Below are 23730 nucleotides of genomic sequence, written 5' to 3'. Positions count from 1 at the left end.
TGCCATTCTCCTTTAAAGACAAATCTAAACATGTTCCACCAGTGAGAAGGCTTGTAAGGAGAGCACTGTGGTTCTATTACGATGCAGAAAAAAAATCATTCATTCTCTTTGTTTGCATTGTCAGGAAGCCGTTTTGGGTGTCCTCTCACCACAAGAAAAGGTTCAGCTGCTACTGGATCCAAAAAGTGGGGCGCTGAAGGATCCCACCCTTGTAAAGGCAGTGCTCTCAAATTTGACAGAGTCTGGCAGTGTTGAGCAACTGCGTCAATTTTTCCAAACTTTTGCTGAGGTCACATTGCAGGTGAACACATAATGCTAATATTTTGACCTTTTCTTTTTCTTCGAATAGAAATGTTTTGCATCCAGCTCACAACAATCTTGTCGTGGACTCGAGCACTCAATGACAGGGACAAGCTTGAATACCAATCAGGCAGTTTTTCTAGAATTTCTCTCTAGTATGTCGATTAAAGATTCCTCAGTTCCTCAGTTGCATACAGTATGGCACAAAGATGTACTCAAAGTCTTTTCAATCAATACAACATTAAACAAGTGAACCTTCACCAGCACAAGGTTTCTTTGGTCAATTTGTTGAATCTTTGTCTTTACAGGAAAACATAACCTTTATCAAAGATCCATCAGTGAGAGAGACTATCTTGAATGTGACCTTGACAGCCCTTGCTCCTGAATTTGACAATTTTACAACCCATGATTTTGTACTGTGGTTCCAAATCTACTTGAGACCTGTTATAGCAAGCCTCCAACCTGACAGCTTGCAGGTGATACCAAACAACATCAGCTGTGATGCCTACTCAGCAATGTAAGAAAGAAATACTTTGGTTTGGAAGACATCAAACTTTGGTTTCAGACTAGTCACATTAATTATTCTCATTATCTTCAGAGTCGATGCTCTTGAGAATAGTTTGACATTCTTGCCACTGGTCATTTCCATGGATGTAAGATCCAGTTTGGAATCGATGCAGATCAACTTCCCAAGTACGTGACAATGTTGTATGCATTGCATACAAATGATTTGTCTACCAGTGTTAAAAAAAGATTAAACAATCTCTACAGCAGGGAAACGTATTGACGTTATGCCTAATTTCATTCTTCTCTTTGACAGTTTGTGCAGCTAAGGATTCCTTTGTGGTAAGTTTGTTGTTAAAGGTGTATTAGATTGTACAGCATTCCATCTCTTATTACAAGCACGCGCATGGACTTTGTATTGGAGGCAATGCCATGCTGTCATCATTTCTGTGACATTTACTACTAAATAATCTGCTGCTTTGTTTTTCTCCAGTGCAAGGAGACACAGGTTGTTGGTAAGTCTGACACATCTCTCTCATATCCATATAGTTGGCACTTTTGTTTGTTAAGTACCAATAATTGATGCAAAATATGGTCTGCATTTACAGAAACACTCATCTGTGCTGCAGTTGACAGGTAGATGAATTAATTTCTTAGAATCACTGCATAGTGAACAAGTACTGTCTCACAATGTAACTTAAGCAAGGCCTTTTTGATTCCTTCTGTTCAGCTCTCAAGTCCAGCAAACCTTGGCGACTGACAATTCCTCTTTGACCAAATGCACTTTTGACATCACTGAAATAGCTTGTTCTTTGGTAAGAATGTTGCCTTAAAATTATGTCATAAAATCCTATTTTGCTTGCTGTGGTATGAAGACAAGTCCACAAACATTCTGCTAAGTTGGCTTAATTTCTTGTCATTTACCCCCAATCGTAGCCATCAAATCTCACACAAGACAAAGCAGTTATACTGTTGCAATGCTCTCTGAAAGAACAAACGACATACCCAGTTGAAGTCTGGAAGCTTTTCTTCCAAAGAACATCTGGTCTGGACCAAGCTCTAGAGTTATTCAGAACCACGGTAAATTCACCAACACAAACCATTTCAACATGTTGGCAGTTTTTATTTGCCTATTCTATATCCGATTCTTTTTTCCTCAAACGTCAGGCCCTGAACAGCAGTAAAGTCATACTGACAAATGCTCTGGAAGCTCTTGGAGAAATTCAGCGCAACAAAGTCACTCAGCAAGAGCTACAAAACAAGGACTTTGTCCACAGCTGGTTCCAGAAGATCAGTCCATTCCTGGCTTCCACATCTGATAACTTCCTCATCTGCCTTAGCGGCAAAAACTTCAGCTGCCCAACTTACCAGATTGTGTAAATACACAAAAAAGTGCTTGACTGTACCTAAATAGTGCCAAAATCCTTCAGATTGCTATCATGTTAAAAGTCTTGTCTTAATCTTTTAGCATTGAGACACTAAACAACCAAAAGGCCTCCATGGACAACAAGCAACAGCAAGCAGTTTATACTCATTTCATCAAATCATTCCTGTCCAGGAAAGATTTGCCAGGTAAAGCTAATCTCTCCGGCCACCCCTGTAATTTGTTGATTGCGTGTGGTGTGACCACACAGCCAGTACCTGAACTTCTCTGTCATTGGCAGACCCTGGCTGTGTCTCTTCTGTCAATGATAGTCAACAGTGGCTACAAGCAAACTTTGGAAGCTTTTCCAGTTTTGCAACTATTCAGGATTTGCAAGTGCTCAATCAAAATTTCTCCATCGTAAGCCCCTCCTTTACTTTCTGATATTCTCTGTCAAAAGACATGTCTTAGATTTATTTCTATTTGATTTTAAAACCATTATTATTTATCCCTAGAATGTGACCTTGTCACAACTGGCGCCATCTCAAGTGGCAGAGTTACTACTGAGCTCAAACATAACAGTTGACGTCAACCTGATCAATCAGGTCTTTGAACGTTTAGCTGCTGGCAACGCATTGGAAAACGTGGATGAGTTTCTCACTCAGCTCACAGCAGAAGGACAGGTAGGCTACACTCTGAAGCAGCAAATAAAATCATTGTACAATACGGAAATATTCAAGCAAATGAAACCACAGACCATCTATACATCTTCAAAGCTCCTCATAACTACGTATCTTTTAAGGAGATGTTTCACAACATATTAGTGATTTACAGCATTTAAAAAATACTGCATTGGATACTAACATCACAGCAAGTGCGTGATAATTGGTTTTCTCCATTTGTCAATATTTCACAGGTCCCACAGTTCCAACCTGTTGTGAGGGATCGCATGATGAACAGGACCTTTGACATCATCAGTCCACACTTCATAAGCTTCCAAAGAAACGACTATTCTCTTTGGTTCCGAGTCAAGCTGCTCCCTATCCTTGCAAGTTTCACTCCAGAGATGCTCCAAAATGTAACCTCAACCATCAACTGCACAAACTATCAGATCATGTGAGTTGTGAGCAACACTTGACTTCATCAAAGTGCTTTTGAGCAACCATGTAGGAAAGTAGTCTTTCCGTCTTCGCAGTGTGAGTGGGATGGCCGATGTTTCCTCCGCCATGCCCCAGTATAGACAACAAGAAATTGCAGCAGTTCTGCTCAGCTACATGACCAAATCTGTCAACATCATCAACCAGCCAGGTAGGTCTGACGCACTGAAAGTGATTTGCTGTACTGCTTGAAATCATGTGCAAACATATTTAGAACAATAGTGGATTCATTATAGGGGTAGCAGTAGCCTAACAGGTCGAGGGGGTTGCCCCGTAATCGGAAGGTTGCAGGTTCGATCCCGGCTCTGAACAGAGAATTCTGCTGTTGTGTCCTTGGGCAAGACACTTAACCCACCTTGCCTGCTGGTGGTGGTCGGAGGGACCGGTGGCGCCTGTGCTGGGCAGCCTGGCCTCTGTCAGTGCGCCCCAGGGCGGCCGTGGCTACATCGTAGCTCATCCCCACCAGTGTGTGAATGTGTGTGTGTGAATGGGTGAATGATACACTGTAGTGTAAAAAGCTTTGGAGTCCTTACTCTGAGAGGCGCTATACAAGTGCGGGTCAATTATCATTTATCATTTACGAGAAAACCTGTCCTTGTTTTAATATGCGTCTATGTGCCTTAGTTTGCAGGCCAAATGGTGAAAGTGACGCCGTGTGGATCGAAACAAACCTGGGTCCATTTGCTGAATACGTAACATACTCTAAACTCCAAATCTTCAACCTTTCCCAGGTAAGTCATGCATTTCACTGCCATTCTCCTTTAAAGACAAATCTAAACAAGTTCCACCAGTGAGAAGGCTTGTAAGGAGAGCACTGTGGTTCTATTACGATGCAGAAAAAAATCATTCATTCTCTTTGTTTGCATTGTCAGGAAGCCGTTTTGGGTGTCCTCTCACCACAAGAAAAGGTTCAGCTGCTACTGGATCCAAAAAGTGGGGCGCTGAAGGATCCCACCCTTGTAAAGGCAGTGCTCTCAAATTTGACAGAGTCTGGCAGTGTTGAGCAACTGCGTCAATTTTTCCAAACATTTGCTGAGGTCACATTGCAGGTGAACACATAATGCTAATATTTTGACCTTTTCTTTTTCTTCGAATAGAAATGTTTTGCATCCAGCTCACAACAATCTTGTCGTGGACTCGAGCACTCAATGACCGGGACAAGCTTGAATACCAATCAGGCAGTTTTTCTAGAATTTCTCTCTAGTATGTCGATTAAAGATTCCTCAGTTCCTCAGTTGCATACAGTATGGCACAAAGATGTACTCAAAGTCTTTTTAATCAATACAACATTAAACAAGTGAACCTTCACCAGCACAAGGTTTCTTTGGTCAATTTGTTGAATCTTTGTCTTTACAGGAAAAAATAACCTTTATCAAAGATCCATCAGTGAGAGAGACTATCTTGAATGTGACCTTGACAGCCCTTGCTCCTGAATTTGACAATTTTACAACCCATGATTTTGTACTGTGGTTCCAAATCTACTTGAGACCTGTTATAGCAAGCCTCCAACCTGACAGCTTGCAGGTGATACCAAACAACATCAGCTGTGATGCCTACTCAGCAATGTAAGAAAGAAATACTTTGGTTTGGAAGACATCAAACTTTGGTTTCAGACTAGTCACATTAATTATTCTCATTATCTTCAGAGTCGATGCTCTTGAGAATAGTTTGACATTCTTGCCACTGGTCATTTCCATGGATGTAAGATCCAGTTTGGAATCGATACAGATCAACTTCCCAAGTACGTGACAATGTTGTATGCATTGCATACAAATGATTTGTCTACCAGTGTTAAAAAAAGATTAAACAACCACTACAGCAGGGAAACGTATTGACGTTATGCCTAATTTCATTCTTCTCTTTGACAGTTTGTGCAGCTAAGGATTCCTTTGTGGTAAGTTTGTTGTTAAAGGTGTATTAGATTGTACAGCATTCCATCTCTTATTACAAGCACACGCATGGACTTTGTATTGGAGGCAATGCCATGCTGTCATCATTTCTGTGACATTTACTACTAAATAATGTGCTGCTTTGTTTTTCTCCAGTGCAAGGAGACACAGGTTGTTGGTAAGTCTGACACATCTCTCTCATATCCATATAGTTGGCACTTTTGTTTGTTAAGTACCAATAATTGATGCAAAATATGGTCTGCATTTACAGAAACACTCATCTGTGCTGCAGTTGACAGGTAGATGAATTAATTTCTTAGAATCACTGCATAGTGAACAAGTACTGTCTCACAATGTAACTTAAGCAAGGCCTTTTTGATTCCTTCTGTTCAGCTCTCAAGTCCAGCAAACCTTGGCGACTGACAATTCCTCTTTGACCAAATGCACTTTTGACATCACTGAAATAGCTTGTTCTTTGGTAAGAATGTTGCCTTAAAATTATGTCATAAAATCCTATTTTGCTTGCTGTGGTATGAAGACAAGTCCACAAACATTCTGCTAAGTTGGCTTAATTTCTTGTCATTTACCCCCAATTGTAGCCATCAAATCTCACACAAGACAAAGCAGTTATACTGTTGCAATGCTCTCTGAAAGAACAAACAACATACCCAATTGAAGTCTGGAAGCTTTTCTTCCAAAGAACATCTAGTCTGGACCAAGCTCTAGAGTTATTCAGAACCACGGTAAATTCACCAACACAAACCATTTCAACATGTTGGCAGTTTTTATTTGCCTATTCTATATCCGATTCTTTTTTCCTCAAACGTCAGGCCCTGAACAGCAGTAAAGTCATACTGACAAATGCTCTGGAAGCTCTTGGAGAAATTCAGCGCAACAAAGTCACTCAGCAAGAGCTACAAAACAAGGACTTTGTCCACAGCTGGTTCCAGAAGATCAGTCCATTCCTGGCTTCCACATCTGATAACTTCCTCATCTGCCTTAGCGGCAAAAACTTCAGCTGCCCAACTTACCAGATTGTGTAAATACACAAAAAAGTGCTTGACTGTACCTAAATAGTGCCAAAATCCGTCAGATTGCTATCATGTTAAAAGTCTTGTCTTAATCTTTTAGCATTGAGACACTAAACAACCAAAAGGCCTCCATGGACAACAAGCAACAGCAAGCAGTTTATACTCATTTCATCAAATCATTCCTGTCCAGGAAAGATTTGCCAGGTAAAGCTAATCTCTCCGGCCACCCCTGTAATTTGTTGATTGCGTGTGGTGTAACCACACAGCCAGTACCTGAACTTCTCTGTCATTGGCAGACCCTGGCTGTGTCTCTTCTGTCAATGATAGTCAACAGTGGCTACAAGCAAACTTTGGAAGCTTTTCCAGTTTTGCAACTATTCAGGATTTGCAAGTGCTCAATCAAAATTTCTCCATCGTAAGCCCCTCCTTTACTTTCTGATATTCTCTGTCAAAAGACATGTCTTAGATTTATTTCTATTTGATTTTAAAACCATTATTATTTATCCCTAGAATATGACCTTGTCACAACTGGCGCCATCTCAAGTGGCAGAGTTACTGCTGAGCTCAAACATAACAGTTGACGTCAACCTGATCAATCAGGTCTTTGATCGTTTAGTTGCTGGCAACGCATTGGAAAACGTGGATGAGTTTCTCACTCAGCTCACAGCAGAAGGACAGGTAGGCTACACTCTGAAGCAGCAAATAAAATCATTGTACAATACGGAAATATTCAAGCAAATGAAACCACAGACAATCTATACATCTTCAAAGCTCCTCATACCTACGTATCTTTTAAGGAGATTTTTCACAACATATTACTGATTTACAGCATTTAAAAAATACTGCATTGGATACTAACATCACAGCAAGTGCGTGATAATTGGTTTTCTCCATTTGTCAATATTTCACAGGTCCCACAGTTCCAACCTGTTGTGAGAGATCGCATGATGAACAGGACCTTTGACATCATCAGTCCACACTTCATAAGCTTCCAAAGAAACGACTATTCTCTTTGGTTCCGAGTCAAGCTGCTCCCTATCCTTGCAAGTTTCACTCCAGAGATGCTCCAAAATGTAACCTCAACCATCAACTGCACAAACTATCAGATCATGTGAGTTGTGAGCAACACTTGACTTCATCAAAGTGCTTTTGAGCGACCATGTAGGAAAGTAGTCTTTCCGTCTTCGCAGTGTGAGTGGGATGGCCGATGTTTCCTCCGCCATGCCCCAGTATAGACAACAAGAAATTGCAGCAGTTCTGCTCAGCTACATGACCAAATCTGTCAACATCATCAACCAGCCAGGTAGGTCTGACACACTGAAAGTGATTTGCTGTACTGCTTGAAATCATGTGCAAACATATTTAGAACAATAGTGGATTCATTATAGGGGTAGCAGTAGCTTAACAGGTCGAGGGGGTTGCCCCGTAATCGGAAGGTTGCAGGTTCGATTCCGGCTCCGAACAGAGAATTCTGCTGTTGTGTCCTTGGGCAAGACACTTAACCCACCTTGCCTGCTGGTGGTGGTCGGAGGGACCGGTGACGCCTGTGCTGGGCAGCCTGGCCTCTGTCAGTGCGCCCCAGGGCGGCCGTGGCTACATCGTAGCTCATCCCCACCAGTGTGTGAATGTGTGTGTGTGAATGGGTGAATGATACACTGTAGTGTAAAGCGCTTTGGAGTCCTTCCTCTGAGAGGCGCTATACAAGTGCGGGTCAATTATCATTTATCATTTACGAGAAAACCTGTCCTTGTTTTAATATGCGTCTATGTGCCTTAGTTTGCAGGCCAAATGGTGAAAGTGACGCCGTGTGGATCGAAACAAACCTGGGTCCATTTGCTGAATACGTAACATACTCTAAACTCCAAATCTTCAACCTTTCCCAGGTAAGTCATGCATTTCACTGCCATTCTCCTTTAAAGACAAATCTAAACAAGTTCCACCAGTGAGAAGGCTTGTAAGGAGAGCACTGTGGTTCTATTACGATGCAGAAAAAAATCATTCATTCTCTTTGTTTGCATTGTCAGGAAGCCGTTTTGGGTGTCCTCTCACCACAAGAAAAGGTTCAGCTGCTACTGGATCCAAAAAGTGGGGCGCTGAAGGATCCCACCCTTGTAAAGGCAGTGCTCTCAAATTTGACAGAGTCTGGCAGTGTTGAGCAACTGCGTCAATTTTTCCAAACATTTGCTGAGGTCACATTGCAGGTGAACACATAATGCTAATATTTTGACCTTTTCTTTTTCTTCGAATAGAAATGTTTTGCATCCAGCTCACAACAATCTTGTCGTGGACTCGAGCACTCAATGACCGGGACAAGCTTGAATACCAATCAGGCAGTTTTTCTAGAATTTCTCTCTAGTATGTCGATTAAAGATTCCTCAGTTCCTCAGTTGCATACAGTATGGCACAAAGATGTACTCAAAGTCTTTTTAATCAATACAACATTAAACAAGTGAACCTTCACCAGCACAAGGTTTCTTTGGTCAATTTGTTGAATCTTTGTCTTTACAGGAAAAAATAACCTTTATCAAAGATCCATCAGTGAGAGAGACTATCTTGAATGTGACCTTGACAGCCCTTGCTCCTGAATTTGACAATTTTACAACCCATGATTTTGTACTGTGGTTCCAAATCTACTTGAGACCTGTTATAGCAAGCCTCCAACCTGACAGCTTGCAGGTGATACCAAACAACATCAGCTGTGATGCCTACTCAGCAATGTAAGAAAGAAATACTTTGGTTTGGAAGACATCAAACTTTGGTTTCAGACTAGTCACATTAATTATTCTCATTATCTTCAGAGTCGATGCTCTTGAGAATAGTTTGACATTCTTGCCACTGGTCATTTCCATGGATGTAAGATCCAGTTTGGAATCGATACAGATCAACTTCCCAAGTACGTGACAATGTTGTATGCATTGCATACAAATGATTTGTCTACCAGTGTTAAAAAAAGATTAAACAACCACTACAGCAGGGAAACGTATTGACGTTATGCCTAATTTCATTCTTCTCTTTGACAGTTTGTGCAGCTAAGGATTCCTTTGTGGTAAGTTTGTTGTTAAAGGTGTATTAGATTGTACAGCATTCCATCTCTTATTACAAGCACACGCATGGACTTTGTATTGGAGGCAATGCCATGCTGTCATCATTTCTGTGACATTTACTACTAAATAATGTGCTGCTTTGTTTTTCTCCAGTGCAAGGAGACACAGGTTGTTGGTAAGTCTGACACATCTCTCTCATATCCATATAGTTGGCACTTTTGTTTGTTAAGTACCAATAATTGATGCAAAATATGGTCTGCATTTACAGAAACACTCATCTGTGCTGCAGTTGACAGGTAGATGAATTAATTTCTTAGAATCACTGCATAGTGAACAAGTACTGTCTCACAATGTAACTTAAGCAAGGCCTTTTTGATTCCTTCTGTTCAGCTCTCAAGTCCAGCAAACCTTGGCGACTGACAATTCCTCTTTGACCAAATGCACTTTTGACATCACTGAAATAGCTTGTTCTTTGGTAAGAATGTTGCCTTAAAATTATGTCATAAAATCCTATTTTGCTTGCTGTGGTATGAAGACAAGTCCACAAACATTCTGCTAAGTTGGCTTAATTTCTTGTCATTTACCCCCAATTGTAGCCATCAAATCTCACACAAGACAAAGCAGTTATACTGTTGCAATGCTCTCTGAAAGAACAAACAACATACCCAATTGAAGTCTGGAAGCTTTTCTTCCAAAGAACATCTAGTCTGGACCAAGCTCTAGAGTTATTCAGAACCACGGTAAATTCACCAACACAAACCATTTCAACATGTTGGCAGTTTTTATTTGCCTATTCTATATCCGATTCTTTTTTCCTCAAACGTCAGGCCCTGAACAGCAGTAAAGTCATACTGACAAATGCTCTGGAAGCTCTTGGAGAAATTCAGCGCAACAAAGTCACTCAGCAAGAGCTACAAAACAAGGACTTTGTCCACAGCTGGTTCCAGAAGATCAGTCCATTCCTGGCTTCCACATCTGATAACTTCCTCATCTGCCTTAGCGGCAAAAACTTCAGCTGCCCAACTTACCAGATTGTGTAAATACACAAAAAAGTGCTTGACTGTACCTAAATAGTGCCAAAATCCGTCAGATTGCTATCATGTTAAAAGTCTTGTCTTAATCTTTTAGCATTGAGACACTAAACAACCAAAAGGCCTCCATGGACAACAAGCAACAGCAAGCAGTTTATACTCATTTCATCAAATCATTCCTGTCCAGGAAAGATTTGCCAGGTAAAGCTAATCTCTCCGGCCACCCCTGTAATTTGTTGATTGCGTGTGGTGTGACCACACAGCCAGTACCTGAACTTCTCTGTCATTGGCAGACCCTGGCTGTGTCTCTTCTGTCAATGATAGTCAACAGTGGCTACAAGCAAACTTTGGAAGCTTTTCCAGTTTTGCAACTATTCAGGATTTGCAAGTGCTCAATCAAAATTTCTCCATCGTAAGCCCCTCCTTTACTTTCTGATATTCTCTGTCAAAAGACATGTCTTAGATTTATTTCTATTTGATTTTAAAACCATTATTATTTATCCCTAGAATGTGACCTTGTCACAACTGGCGCCATCTCAAGTGGCAGAGTTACTACTGAGCTCAAACATAACAGTTGACGTCAACCTGATCAATCAGGTCTTTGAACGTTTAGCTGCTGGCAACGCATTGGAAAACGTGGATGAGTTTCTCACTCAGCTCACAGCAGAAGGACAGGTAGGCTACACTCTGAAGCAGCAAATAAAATCATTGTACAATACGGAAATATTCAAGCAAATGAAACCACAGACCATCTATACATCTTCAAAGCTCCTCATAACTACGTATCTTTTAAGGAGATGTTTCACAACATATTAGTGATTTACAGCATTTAAAAAATACTGCATTGGATACTAACATCACAGCAAGTGCGTGATAATTGGTTTTCTCCATTTGTCAATATTTCACAGGTCCCACAGTTCCAACCTGTTGTGAGGGATCGCATGATGAACAGGACCTTTGACATCATCAGTCCACACTTCATAAGCTTCCAAAGAAACGACTATTCTCTTTGGTTCCGAGTCAAGCTGCTCCCTATCCTTGCAAGTTTCACTCCAGAGATGCTCCAAAATGTAACCTCAACCATCAACTGCACAAACTATCAGATCATGTGAGTTGTAAGCAACACTTGACTTCATCAAAGTGCTTTTGAGCGACCATGTAGGAAAGTAGTCTTTCCGTCTTCGCAGTGTGAGTGGGATGGCCGATGTTTCCTCCGCCATGCCCCAGTATAGACAACAAGAAATTGCAGCAGTTCTGCTCAGCTACATGACCAAATCTGTCAACATCATCAACCAGCCAGGTAGGTCTGATGCACTGAAAGTGATTTGCTGTACTGCTTGAAATCATGTGCAAACATATTTAGAACAATAGTGGATTCATTATAGGGGTAGCAGTAGCTTAACAGATCGAGGGGGTTGCCCCGTAATAGGAAGGTTGCAGGTTCGATCCCGGCTCTGAACAGAGAATTCTGCTGTTGTGTCCTTGGGCAAGACACTTAACCCACCTTGCCTGCTGGTGGTGGTCGGAGGGACCGGTGGCGCCTGTGCTGGGCAGCCTGGCCTCTGTCAGTGCGCCCCAGGGCGGCCGTGGCTACATCGTAGCTCATCCCCACCAGTGTGTGAATGTGTGTGTGTGAATGGGTGAATGATACACTGTAGTGTAAAGCGCTTTGGAGTCCTTACTCTGAGAGGCGCTATACAAGTGCGGGTCAATTATCATTTATCATTTACGAGAAAACCTGTCCTTGTTTTAATATGCGTCTATGTGCCTTAGTTTGCAGGCCAAATGGTGAAAGTGACACCGTGTGGATCGAAACAAACCTGGGTCCATTTGCTGAATACGTAACATACTCTAAACTCCAAATCTTCAACCTTTCCCAGGTAAGTCATGCATTTCACTGCCATTCTCCTTTAAAGGCAAATCTAAACAAGTTCCACCAGTGAGAAGGCTTGTAAGGAGAGCACTGTGGTTCTATTACGATGCAGAAAAAAAATCATTCATTCTCTTTGTTTGCATTGTCAGGAAGCCGTTTTGGGTGTCCTCTCACCACAAGAAAAGGTTCAGCTGCTACTGGATCCAAAAAGTGGGGCGCTGAAGGATCCCACCCTTGTAAAGGCAGTGCTCTCAAATTTGACAGAGTCTGGCAGTGTTGAGCAACTGCGTCAATTTTTCCAAACGTTTGCTGAGGTCACATTGCAGGTGAACACATAATGCTAATATTTTGACCTTTTCTTTTTCTTCGAATAGAAATGTTTTGCATCCAGCTCACAACAATCTTGTCGTGGACTCGAGCACTCAATGACAGGGACAAGCTTGAATACCAATCAGGCAGTTTTTCTAGAATTTCTCTCTAGTATGTCGATTAAAGATTCCTCAGTTCCTCAGTTGCATACAGTATGGCACAAAGATGTACTCAAAGTCTTTTCAATCAATACAACATTAAACAAGTGAACCTTCACCAGCACAAGGTTTCTTTGGTCAATTTGTTGAATCTTTGTCTTTACAGGAAAACATAACCTTTATCAAAGATCCATCAGTGAGAGAGACTATCTTGAATGTGACCTTGACAGCCCTTGCTCCTGAATTTGACAATTTTACAACCCATGATTTTGTACTGTGGTTCCAAATCTACTTGAGACCTGTTATAGCAAGCCTCCAACCTGACAGCTTGCAGGTGATACCAAACAACATCAGCTGTGATGCCTACTCAGCAATGTAAGAAAGAAATACTTTGGTTTGGAAGACATCAAACTTTGGTTTCAGACTAGTCACGTTAATTATTCTCATTATCTTCAGAGTCGATGCTCTTGAGAATAGTTTGACATTCTTGCCACTGGTCATTTCCATGGATGTAAGATCCAGTTTGGAATCGATGCAGATCAACTTCCCAAGTACGTGACAATGTTGTATGCATTGCATACAAATGATTTGTCTACCAGTGTTAAAAAAAGATTAAACAACCACTACAGCAGGGAAACGTATTGACGTTATGCCTAATTTCATTCTTCTCTTTGACAGTTTGTGCAGCTAAGGATTCCTTTGTGGTAAGTTTGTTGTTAAAGGTGTATTAGATTGTACAGCATTCCATCTCTTATTACAAGCACGCGCATGGACTTTGTATTGGAGGCAATGCCATGCTGTCATCATTTCTGTGACATTTACTACTAAATAATGTGCTGCTTTGTTTTTCTCCAGTGCAAGGAGACACAGGTTGTTGGTAAGTCTGACACATCTCTCTCATATCCATATAGTTGGCACTTTTGTTTGTTAAGTACCAATAATTGATGCAAAATATGGTCTGCATTTACAGAAACACTCATCTGTGCTGCAGTTGACAGGTAGATGAATTAATTTCTTAGAATCACTGCATAGTGAACAAGTACTGTCTCACAATGTAACTTAAGCAAGGCCTTTTTGATTCCTTCTGTTCAGCTCTCAAGTCCAGCAAACCTTGGCGACTGACAATTCCTCTTTGACCAAATGCACTTTTGACATCACTGAAATAGCTTGTTCTTTGGTAAGAATGTTGCCTTAAAATTATGTCATAAAATCCTATTTTGCTTGCTGTGGTATGAAGACAAGTCCACAAACATTCTGCTAAGTTGGCTTAATTTCTTGTCATTTACCCCCAATCGTAGCCATCAAATCTCACACAAGACAAAGCAGTTATACTGTTGCAATGCTCTCTGAAAGAACAAACGACATACCCAGTTGAAGTCTGGAAGCTTTTCTTCCAAAGAACATCTGGTCTGGACCAAGCTCTAGAGTTATTCAGAACCACGGTAAATTCACCAACACAAACCATTTCAACATGTTGGCAGTTTTTATTTGCCTATTCTATATCCGATTCTTTTTTCCTCAAACGTCAGGCCCTGAACAGCAGTAAAGTCATACTGACAAATGCTCTGGAAGCTCTTGGAGAAATTCAGCGCAACAAAGTCACTCAGCAAGAGCTACAAAACAAGGACTTTGTCCACAGCTGGTTCCAGAAGATCAGTCCATTCCTGGCTTCCACATCTGATAACTTCCTCATCTGCCTTAGCGGCAAAAACTTCAGCTGCCCAACTTACCAGATTGTGTAAATACACAAAAAAGTGCTTGACTGTACCTAAATAGTGCCAAAATCCTTCAGATTGCTATCATGTTAAAAGTCTTGTCTTAATCTTTTAGCATTGAGACACTAAACAACCAAAAGGCCTCCATGGACAACAAGCAACAGCAAGCAGTTTATACTCATTTCATCAAATCATTCCTGTCCAGGAAAGATTTGCCAGGTAAAGCTAATCTCTCCGGCCACCCCTGTAATTTGTTGATTGCGTGTGGTGTAACCACACAGCCAGTACCTGAACTTCTCTGTCATTGGCAGACCCTGGCTGTGTCTCTTCTGTCAATGATAGTCAACAGTGGCTACAAGCAAACTTTGGAAGCTTTTCCAGTTTTGCAACTATTCAGGATTTGCAAGTGCTCAATCAAAATTTCTCCATCGTAAGCCCCTCCTTTACTTTCTGATATTCTCTGTCAAAAGACATGTCTTAGATTTATTTCTATTTGATTTTAAAACCATTATTATTTATCCCTAGAATATGACCTTGTCACAACTGGCGCCATCTCAAGTGGCAGAGTTACTGCTGAGCTCAAACATAACAGTTGACGTCAACCTGATCAATCAGGTCTTTGATCGTTTAGTTGCTGGCAACGCATTGGAAAACGTGGATGAGTTTCTCACTCAGCTCACAGCAGAAGGACAGGTAGGCTACACTCTGAAGCAGCAAATAAAATCATTGTACAATACGGAAATATTCAAGCAAATGAAACCACAGACCATCTATACATCTTCAAAGCTCCTCATACCTACGTATCTTTTAAGGAGATTTTTCACAACATATTACTGATTTACAGCATTTAAAAAATACTGCATTGGATACTAACATCACAGCAAGTGCGTGATAATTGGTTTTCTCCATTTGTCAATATTTCACAGGTCCCACAGTTCCAACCTGTTGTGAGAGATCGCATGATGAACAGGACCTTTGACATCATCAGTCCACACTTCATAAGCTTCCAAAGAAACGACTATTCTCTTTGGTTCCGAGTCAAGCTGCTCCCTATCCTTGCAAGTTTCACTCCAGAGATGCTCCAAAATGTAACCTCAACCATCAACTGCACAAACTATCAGATCATGTGAGTTGTGAGCAACACTTGACTTCATCAAAGTGCTTTTGAGCGACCATGTAGGAAAGTAGTCTTTCCGTCTTCGCAGTGTGAGTGGGATGGCCGATGTTTCCTCCGCCATGCCCCAGTATAGACAACAAGAAATTGCAGCAGTTCTGCTCAGCTACATGACCAAATCTGTCAACATCATCAACCAGCCAGGTAGGTCTGACACACTGAAAGTGATTTGCTGTACTGCTTGAAATCATGTGCAAACATATTTAGAACAATAGTGGATTCATTATAGGGGTAGCAGTAGCTTAACAGGTCGAGGGGGTTGCCCCGTAATCGGAAGGTTGCAGGTTCGATTCCGGCTCCGAACAGAGAATTCTGCTGTTGTGTCCTTGGGCAAGACACTTAACCCACCTTGCCTGCTGGTGGTGGTCGGAGGGACCGGTGGCGCCTGTGCTGGGCAGCCTGGCCTCTGTCAGTGCGCCCCAGGGCGGCCGTGGCTACATCGTAGCTCATCCCCACCAGTGTGTGAATGTGTGTGTGTGAATGGGTGAATGATACACTGTAGTGTAAAGCGCTTTGGAGTCCTTACTCTGAGAGGCGCTATACAAGTGCGGGTCAATTATCATTTATCATTTACGAGAAAACCTGTCCTTGTTTTAATATGCGTCTATGTGCCTTAGTTTGCAGGCCAAATGGTGAAAGTGACGCCGTGTGGATCGAAACAAACCTGGGTCCATTTGCTGAATACGTAACATACTCTAAACTCCAAATCTTCAACCTTTCCCAGGTAAGTCATGCATTTCACTGCCATTCTCCTTTAAAGACAAATCTAAACAAGTTCCACCAGTGAGAAGGCTTGTAAGGAGAGCACTGTGGTTCTATTACGATGCAGAAAAAAATCATTCATTCTCTTTGTTTGCATTGTCAGGAAGCCGTTTTGGGTGTCCTCTCACCACAAGAAAAGGTTCAGCTGCTACTGGATCCAAAAAGTGGGGCGCTGAAGGATCCCACCCTTGTAAAGGCAGTGCTCTCAAATTTGACAGAGTCTGGCAGTGTTGAGCAACTGCGTCAATTTTTCCAAACGTTTGCTGAGGTCACATTGCAGGTGAACACATAATGCTAATATTTTGACCTTTTCTTTTTCTTCGAATAGAAATGTTTTGCATCCAGCTCACAACAATCTTGTCGTGGACTCGAGCACTCAATGACCGGGACAAGCTTGAATACCAATCAGGCAGTTTTTCTAGAATTTCTCTCTAGTATGTCGATTAAAGATTCCTCAGTTCCTCAGTTGCATACAGTATGGCACAAAGATGTACTCAAAGTCTTTTTAATCAATACAACATTAAACAAGTGAACCTTCACCAGCACAAGGTTTCTTTGGTCAATTTGTTGAATCTTTGTCTTTACAGGAAAACATAACCTTTATCAAAGATCCATCAGTGAGAGAGACTATCTTGAATGTGACCTTGACAGCCCTTGCTCCTGAATTTGACAATTTTACAACCCATGATTTTGTACTGTGGTTCCAAATCTACTTGAGACCTGTTATAGCAAGCCTCCAACCTGACAGCTTGCAGGTGATACCAAACAACATCAGCTGTGATGCCTACTCAGCAATGTAAGAAAGAAATACTTTGGTTTGGAAGACATCAAACTTTGGTTTCAGACTAGTCACAATAATTATTCTCATTATCTTCAGAGTCGATGCTCTTGAGAATAGTTTGACATTCTTGCCACTGGTCATTTCCATGGATGTAAGATCCAGTTTGGAATCGATACAGATCAACTTCCCAAGTACGTGACAATGTTGTATGCATTGCATACAAATGATTTGTCTACCAGTGTTAAAAAAAGATTAAACAACCACTACAGCAGGGAAACGTATTGACGTTATGCCTAATTTCATTCTTCTCTTTGACAGTTTGTGCAGCTAAGGATTCCTTTGTGGTAAGTTTGTTGTTAAAGGTGTATTAGATTGTACAGCATTCCATCTCTTATTACAAGCACATGCATGGACTTTGTATTGGAGGCAATGCCATGCTGTCATCATTTCTGTGACATTTACTACTAAATAATGTGCTGCTTTGTTTTTCTCCAGTGCAAGGAGACACAGGTTGTTGGTAAGTCTGACACATCTCTCTCATATCCATATAGTTGGCACTTTTGTTTGTTAAGTACCAATAATTGATGCAAAATATGGTCTGCATTTACAGAAACACTCATCTGTGCTGCAGTTGACAGGTAGATGAATTAATTTCTTAGAATCACTGCATAGTGAACAAGTACTGTCTCACAATGTAACTTAAGCAAGGCCTTTTTGATTCCTTCTGTTCAGCTCTCAAGTCCAGCAAACCTTGGCGACTGACAATTCCTCTTTGACCAAATGCACTTTTGACATCACTGAAATAGCTTGTTCTTTGGTAAGAATGTTGCCTTAAAATTATGTCATAAAATCCTATTTTGCTTGCTGTGGTATGAAGACAAGTCCACAAACATTCTGCTAAGTTGGCTTAATTTCTTGTCATTTACCCCCAATTGTAGCCATCAAATCTCACACAAGACAAAGCAGTTATACTGTTGCAATGCTCTCTGAAAGAACAAACAACATACCCAGTTGAAGTCTGGAAGCTTTTCTTCCAAAGAACATCTAGTCTGGACCAAGCTCTAGAGTTATTCAGAACCACGGTAAATTCACCAACACAAACCATTTCAACATGTTGGCAGTTTTTATTTGCCTATTCTATATCCGATTCTTTTTTCCTCAAACGTCAGGCCCTGAACAGCAGTAAAGTCATACTGACAAATGCTCTGGAAGCTCTTGGAGAAATTCAGCGCAACAAAGTCACTCAGCAAGAGCTACAAAACAAGGACTTTGTCCACAGCTGGTTCCAGAAGATCAGTCCATTCCTGGCTTCCACATCTGATAACTTCCTCATCTGCCTTAGCGGCAAAAACTTCAGCTGCCCAACTTACCAGATTGTGTAAATACACAAAAAAGTGCTTGACTGTACCTAAATAGTGCCAAAATCCTTCAGATTGCTATCATGTTAAAAGTCTTGTCTTAATCTTTTAGCATTGAGACACTAAACAACCAAAAGGCCTCCATGGACAACAAGCAACAGCAAGCAGTTTATACTCATTTCATCAAATCATTCCTGTCCAGGAAAGATTTGCCAGGTAAAGCTAATCTCTCCGGCCACCCCTGTAATTTGTTGATTGCGTGTGGTGTGACCACACAGCCAGTACCTGAACTTCTCTGTCATTGGCAGACCCTGGCTGTGTCTCTTCTGTCAATGATAGTCAACAGTGGCTACAAGCAAACTTTGGAAGCTTTTCCAGTTTTGCAACTATTCAGGATTTGCAAGTGCTCAATCAAAATTTCTCCATCGTAAGCCCCTCCTTTACTTTCTGATATTCTCTGTCAAAAGACATGTCTTAGATTTATTTCTATTTGATTTTAAAACCATTATTATTTATCCCTAGAATGTGACCTTGTCACAACTGGCGCCATCTCAAGTGGCAGAGTTACTACTGAGCTCAAACATAACAGTTGACGTCAACCTGATCAATCAGGTCTTTGATCGTTTAGTTGCTGGCAACGCATTGGAAAACGTGGATGAGTTTCTCACTCATCTCACAGCAGAAGGACAGGTAGGTTACACTCTGAAGCAGCAAATAAAATCATTGTACAATACGGAAATATTCAAGCAAATGAAACCACAGACCATCTATACATCTTCAAAGCTCCTCATACCTACGTATCCTTTTAAGGAGATGTTTCACAACATATTACTGATTTACAGCATTTAAAAAATACTGCAGTGGATACTAACATCATAGCAAGTGTAAGGGAATTGGTTTTCTCCATTTGTCAATATTTCACAGGTCCCACAGTTCCAACCTGTTGTGAGAGATCGCATGATGAACAGGACCTTTGACATCATCAGTCCACACTTCATAAGCTTCCAAAGAAACGACTATTCTCTTTGGTTCCAAGTCAAACTGCTCCCTATCCTTGCAAGTTTCACTCCAGAGATGCTCCAAAATGTAACCTCAACCATCAACTGCACAAACTATCAGATCATGTGAGTTGTGACTCAACTTCAACCAAGTGCTCTTAAGGGACCATGTACGAAAGGCAGGGTAGCTGTATTTATATAGCACATAATATTACCACATAGTACTTTGAAATCAAGTCTGTAGTTTACTGGTAACCACTTTAGGCCTTTACAAACAGGAGTTATATGCTGTAGTTGCTTTACAGCTTTTTTAGGAAAGACCAGTCAAAAGACCATTGCAATTGTCCAGCCTGTTGGAGATAAACAAAGAATGAGTTTCTCTAGGTCTTGTCTGGATAAGCGACCTCTGAGTCATACTATTTCATGAAGATGATAAAACCCTGATCTAGTTATAGTTTTAATGGGACCAGCGAAGGTCAGGTCTGAATCTCAATTTTGACAACAAGTTTTCTAGATAGAAAGATGTTAATTTTTTATGTTTGTTTGTTTTTGCAGTGTGAGTGGAATGGCCAAAGTGTCTTCTGCCATGCCCCAGTTTAGAAAACAAGAAATTGCAGCAGTTTTGCTCAGCTACATGACCAAATCTGTCAACATCATCAACCAGCCAGGTAGGTGTGACACACTGAAAAATCATTATTTGCTGTACTGCTTGAATTTGTGTGGGAAAATATCTAAAACAATAGTGCATATGTTGACATGAAGAAGGATGTACGTGAAACCTTTTCCTTGTTTTAATGTGTCTATGTGCCTTAGTTTGCAGGCCAAAAGTTGAAAGTGATGCCATGTGGATCGACACAAACCTGGGTCCATTTGCTGAATACATTACATTCTCTGAACTCAAATTCTTTAACTTGTCTCAGGTAATTAATTTTTTTGTACAAAACTATTCCTGCAAATAATCTCATTATTCTTAATTTCCCCTATTGTTTATCACAATATTTTTTTTTCCTAGATCGCAATAATCGACTTAATTTCTGCAGAAGAAAAAGCTAAGTTCCTTTTGCAAGCTAACAACCTTGCCAATGAAACTCTTGTAGTGCTTGTTTTTACAAGTCTCACCATGAACTCTCCCCTGGACAACCTTCAATCATTCTTTGAAATATTTGTAGATGGTTTTATAAAGGTAGGTTGTTTGTATGTTTGTTTTCTTTCCTTAGTTAAAATTTTATTCGTTTAACAATTACTCCTTTATTTATTTCAGCAAAACCTAACATCGCTGAATCCTAGAGTGCGTGACACCATCCTCAATCTGACGTTAACAGCGATTGGTCCAAATCTTTCGCTGCTGAGTGTAGAGCAAGTAAAACTGTGGTTCCAGATTTACCTCCCTTTGTTTCTCCCGAGCCTTGACTCAAGAACCTTTGAAGTGATTTCAAGAAACATCTCATGTAGCTCCTATCAACAGATGTGTGTGAAAACTACACTATTCCTAATACGTGCATAGATTTTACAGTTTGGTAAAATGACCTGTTTTGTGTTTTCAGTATTAAAGGATTTGATAACATTATCAGTCAACTCTTTGTGGGACAAAATCAGACGGTGTTTACCTTCATACTGGACTATCTGAATGGACAACTGTCCTCGGGTAATCTCATTATTTGAACACTTAAACACCAGATATCCTTGTCAATGGTTTGACAATCTTTAAATTCCAGTTTGTTTGTTTGCCTAAAATTTTCTTTCAATTTTGTAGGTTTTTCGTGTGTTCAGACTGAAAATGATGACAGAAGTTGGCTTGAAAGTAATTTTGGTTCATTCTGTTCTCAAGCCTCCTTACATGATTTCCTGTCCTTGAAGAGAAATTTTAAAGGAGTGAGTGTTTCTTTACCTTTTTTTTTTTTTTTTTTTTTGGTTCCTACATTTCTTTAATCAAAGGAGTCAATTTCGCATTGCTGGCAGTAAGTCGGGCTCGTTCCCTGTGAGAGTTGGACTCCGCCAAGGCTGCCCTTTGTCACCGATTCTGTTCATAACCTTTATGGACAGGATTTCTAGGAGCAGCCAAGGTGTTGAGGGCATCCATTTTGGTGGCCTGAGGATTGGATCTCTGCTTTTTGCAGATGATGTGGTCCTGTTGGCTTCATCAGAGTGTGATATTCAGCTTCCGCTGGAGCGGTTCGCAGCCGAGTGTGAAGCAGCTGGAATGAGAATCAGCTCCTCTAATTCTAAGACCATGATCTTGATTCGGAAAAGGGTAGAATGCCTTCTCCGGGTCAGGGACGAGGCCCTGCCTCAAGTGGAGGATTTGAAGTATCTCTGGGTCTTGTTCATGAGTGAGAGAAAGCTGGAGCTTGAGATTGATAGACGGATTGGTGCTGCATCTGCTGTGATGCGGGTGTTGTACTGGTTTGTTGTGGTGAAGAGAAAGCTGAGCCAGAAGGTGAATCTCTCGATTTACCAGTCAATCTGCGTTCCTACCCTTACCTATGGTCACGAGTGACTGAAAGAACAAGATCGCGGATACATGTGGCTGAAATGAGTTTTGTCCGCAGGGTGGCTGGGCTCTCCCTTAGAGATAGGGTGAGAAGCTTGGTCATCTGTGAGAAGCTCAGAGTAGGTCCGCTGCTCCTCCACATCGAAAGGAGCCAGTTAAGGTGGCTCAGGCATCTGGTCAGGATGCACGTCCAACCGGGAGGAGACCTAAAGGGAGACCCAGGACATGTTGGAGGGACTATATCTCTCACCTGACCAGGGAACGCCTTGAGATTACCTCGGAAGAGCTGGCCCAAGTGGCTGGGGGAGGGAAGTCTGGGCCTTTCGACTTAAGTCTGCTGCCCCACGACCCGACTCCGGATAAACGGAAGAAAATGGATGAAGTCAATAAAGCAACTCACTTGAACCATTGGATAATATTTTGCTTCTTGATATCATGCATTGGTGACCAGATAATCTTTTAAATGCTCTGAATTAAGGAGACAAGTCAGAAATACTGATGAGATATTAAGTCATGATTCAATCAAGATATGACGTAAACATATTTTTAGAGTTAACAGGAAGAAAAAATTACAAATTTTATAACCCTCCCACTGTCCTAATGGGTGACCCCACGAGGAAAGTTGACCATTGAGCAGGATTGATGGTTTATCCCTTGAGGTCCACGTGGCAGGGGTGAGGTGATGCTCACTCCTCACCCCTGCCACGTGGACCCAAGGGATAAACCATCAATCCTGCTCAATGGTCAACTTTCCTCGCAGGGTGACACCCATTAGGATAGTGGGAGGGTTAAAATACGATACTTCACCAAAAAAAATATTTAAGAGTGAAGGGTTTTGTCTAAAGGGGTTATTCTAAAGATCTAACACTATTAACACTTGTCAGTTCTTTATCTCATGAAAACAGATTATTTTAACATTAACCAAAAAAAACTTTGTGATTTACATGTAATAAATATGAATAATGGTTTTCATAGTTTTATTTTATTTTTGTTTATCACTGATTTCTTTTATATCTATGAAGTGTTTTAGAACAAATGTTAGAATTAGTTACACAAAATAATATTTTACAGGTTATATTTCTAATACTACATTGGGGTTTGAAGTTTATTTAAGTTAAAGAGTAAAGTCTGCTGCATAAAGTTAAACTTCACAGTTTCAGTTGTTCTCTTATGGCTCATATTTTCTAGGTGGATGTTGCAGATCTTCTCACATTCAATCAGCTTAGAGAACTTGCAACTATCCCCTCTCAGCTGAACGGGACACAAGATGTGACAAAAATCATGACTTACATCAACGCTTCTTACTTTGGTGCTTTCTTTGACAAAGTCTCACCAGCCATCGAGGTAAACGGAATAGCAGTATCCATTTTTTTCTCTTTGATGAACCTCTAATCATGCCTTAGAAGTGGCAGTTTGTTTACCTGTGATGAAGAGTTGGTAAAAAGTTGGCATATTCATCAATAAACTCGGAAAATGAAAGATTATTTCCTTCTGTAAACCATCTCTGCACACAGTTAACGAGTCTACATCATTGAAAAAGAAGCAAATACATTTTTTTTCTAAATAATGGACTTAAATGCCACTATCTGATCATGTGTCACAGAAAAGCTCAAGTCTAAATTGTCCAGTTGATGCTAAAGCCGTTTCAAACGAGCTCCGTTCCGGAGCAGGTGCCATTTTTATTGTCGCTTCGCCAGCGTTGAGCCTGCCTAAATGTACAGTGTTGTGATTGGCTAGACACTAAAATGTTTGGGCCAGTGGTAGACCTGCTGAGGCTTCAATGGAGTGTGGC

The 23730-nt window shown here is 40.9% G+C and overlaps 5 protein-coding genes across 5 annotated transcripts in view; all 5 read left to right on the top strand.

Annotated features, from left to right (window-relative positions):
* Nucleotides 1–525, top strand: part of LOC139063876 (uncharacterized) — a 42435-nt gene extending 41910 nt beyond the window's left edge. The window contains exon 147 of the mRNA XM_070546796.1: nucleotides 125–525. Within this exon, the coding sequence (XP_070402897.1) occupies nucleotides 125–313 (189 nt within the window). The 3' untranslated portion in view covers nucleotides 314–525. The remainder of the gene's footprint in view (nucleotides 1–124) is intronic.
* On the top strand, nucleotides 458–5460 carry LOC139063875 (uncharacterized). Its single transcript, XM_070546795.1, has 19 exons — nucleotides 458–496; nucleotides 609–817; nucleotides 899–993; nucleotides 1121–1146; nucleotides 1298–1319; nucleotides 1413–1440; nucleotides 1535–1619; nucleotides 1741–1884; nucleotides 1972–2180; nucleotides 2273–2376; nucleotides 2469–2587; nucleotides 2683–2850; nucleotides 3084–3283; nucleotides 3363–3475; nucleotides 3949–4055; nucleotides 4197–4373; nucleotides 4681–4889; nucleotides 4971–5065; nucleotides 5193–5460. The coding sequence occupies exons 1-19, from the start codon at nucleotides 458–460 to the stop codon at nucleotides 5243–5245; spliced, it is 2202 nt and encodes a 733-aa protein (XP_070402896.1). The 3' UTR covers nucleotides 5246–5460.
* Nucleotides 5346–9532, top strand: LOC139063874 (uncharacterized). Its single transcript, XM_070546794.1, has 15 exons — nucleotides 5346–5391; nucleotides 5485–5512; nucleotides 5607–5691; nucleotides 5813–5956; nucleotides 6044–6252; nucleotides 6345–6448; nucleotides 6541–6659; nucleotides 6755–6922; nucleotides 7156–7355; nucleotides 7435–7547; nucleotides 8021–8127; nucleotides 8269–8445; nucleotides 8753–8961; nucleotides 9043–9137; nucleotides 9265–9532. Exons 1-15 carry the CDS (start codon nucleotides 5346–5348, stop codon nucleotides 9315–9317), a joined length of 1857 nt encoding a protein of 618 aa, XP_070402895.1. The 3' UTR covers nucleotides 9318–9532.
* Nucleotides 9418–17687, top strand: LOC139063873 (uncharacterized). The gene is made up of 30 exons (XM_070546793.1): nucleotides 9418–9463; nucleotides 9557–9584; nucleotides 9679–9763; nucleotides 9885–10028; nucleotides 10116–10324; nucleotides 10417–10520; nucleotides 10613–10731; nucleotides 10827–10994; nucleotides 11228–11427; nucleotides 11507–11619; nucleotides 12093–12199; nucleotides 12342–12518; nucleotides 12826–13034; nucleotides 13116–13210; nucleotides 13338–13363; nucleotides 13515–13536; nucleotides 13630–13657; nucleotides 13752–13836; nucleotides 13958–14101; nucleotides 14189–14397; nucleotides 14490–14593; nucleotides 14686–14804; nucleotides 14900–15067; nucleotides 15301–15500; nucleotides 15580–15692; nucleotides 16166–16272; nucleotides 16414–16590; nucleotides 16898–17106; nucleotides 17188–17282; nucleotides 17410–17687. The coding sequence occupies exons 1-30, from the start codon at nucleotides 9418–9420 to the stop codon at nucleotides 17460–17462; spliced, it is 3663 nt and encodes a 1220-aa protein (XP_070402894.1). The 3' UTR covers nucleotides 17463–17687.
* LOC139063872 (uncharacterized) overlaps nucleotides 17563–23730 on the top strand; it is a 25358-nt gene continuing 19190 nt past the window's right edge. The window contains exons 1-16 of the mRNA XM_070546792.1: nucleotides 17563–17608; nucleotides 17702–17729; nucleotides 17824–17908; nucleotides 18030–18173; nucleotides 18261–18469; nucleotides 18562–18665; nucleotides 18758–18876; nucleotides 18972–19139; nucleotides 19374–19573; nucleotides 20003–20115; nucleotides 20261–20367; nucleotides 20460–20630; nucleotides 20709–20914; nucleotides 20992–21092; nucleotides 21201–21319; nucleotides 23127–23282. Of these exons, the coding sequence (XP_070402893.1) occupies nucleotides 17563–17608; nucleotides 17702–17729; nucleotides 17824–17908; nucleotides 18030–18173; nucleotides 18261–18469; nucleotides 18562–18665; nucleotides 18758–18876; nucleotides 18972–19139; nucleotides 19374–19573; nucleotides 20003–20115; nucleotides 20261–20367; nucleotides 20460–20630; nucleotides 20709–20914; nucleotides 20992–21092; nucleotides 21201–21319; nucleotides 23127–23282 (2076 nt within the window). The remainder of the gene's footprint in view (nucleotides 17609–17701; nucleotides 17730–17823; nucleotides 17909–18029; nucleotides 18174–18260; nucleotides 18470–18561; nucleotides 18666–18757; nucleotides 18877–18971; nucleotides 19140–19373; nucleotides 19574–20002; nucleotides 20116–20260; nucleotides 20368–20459; nucleotides 20631–20708; nucleotides 20915–20991; nucleotides 21093–21200; nucleotides 21320–23126; nucleotides 23283–23730) is intronic.

Source organism: Nothobranchius furzeri, chromosome 18, assembly GCF_043380555.1.
Source record: "Nothobranchius furzeri strain GRZ-AD chromosome 18, NfurGRZ-RIMD1, whole genome shotgun sequence".
Lineage (NCBI taxonomy): Eukaryota > Metazoa > Chordata > Actinopteri > Cyprinodontiformes > Nothobranchiidae > Nothobranchius > Nothobranchius furzeri.
Note: the sequence above shows the minus strand (reverse complement) of the source record. Positions and strands in the feature narration are given on the sequence as shown.

Coding starts and splice junctions, on each gene's coding strand:
- LOC139063875 (XM_070546795.1), top strand. CDS start 458: ATGTCGATTAAAGATTCCTCAGTTCCTCAGTTGCATACA. Junction 3,476..3,948: donor CAACATCATCAACCAGCCAG/GTAGGTCTGACG, acceptor TATGTGCCTTAG/TTTGCAGGCCAAATGGTGAA. Junction 5,066..5,192: donor GATACAGATCAACTTCCCAA/GTACGTGACAAT, acceptor TCTCTTTGACAG/TTTGTGCAGCTAAGGATTCC.
- LOC139063874 (XM_070546794.1), top strand. CDS start 5,346: ATGTGCTGCTTTGTTTTTCTCCAGTGCAAGGAGACACAGGTTGTTG. Junction 6,449..6,540: donor GTCCAGGAAAGATTTGCCAG/GTAAAGCTAATC, acceptor TGTCATTGGCAG/ACCCTGGCTGTGTCTCTTCT. Junction 8,962..9,042: donor TGTGATGCCTACTCAGCAAT/GTAAGAAAGAAA, acceptor CATTATCTTCAG/AGTCGATGCTCTTGAGAATA.
- LOC139063873 (XM_070546793.1), top strand. CDS start 9,418: ATGTGCTGCTTTGTTTTTCTCCAGTGCAAGGAGACACAGGTTGTTG. Junction 10,029..10,115: donor TAGAGTTATTCAGAACCACG/GTAAATTCACCA, acceptor CTCAAACGTCAG/GCCCTGAACAGCAGTAAAGT. Junction 13,211..13,337: donor GATGCAGATCAACTTCCCAA/GTACGTGACAAT, acceptor TCTCTTTGACAG/TTTGTGCAGCTAAGGATTCC.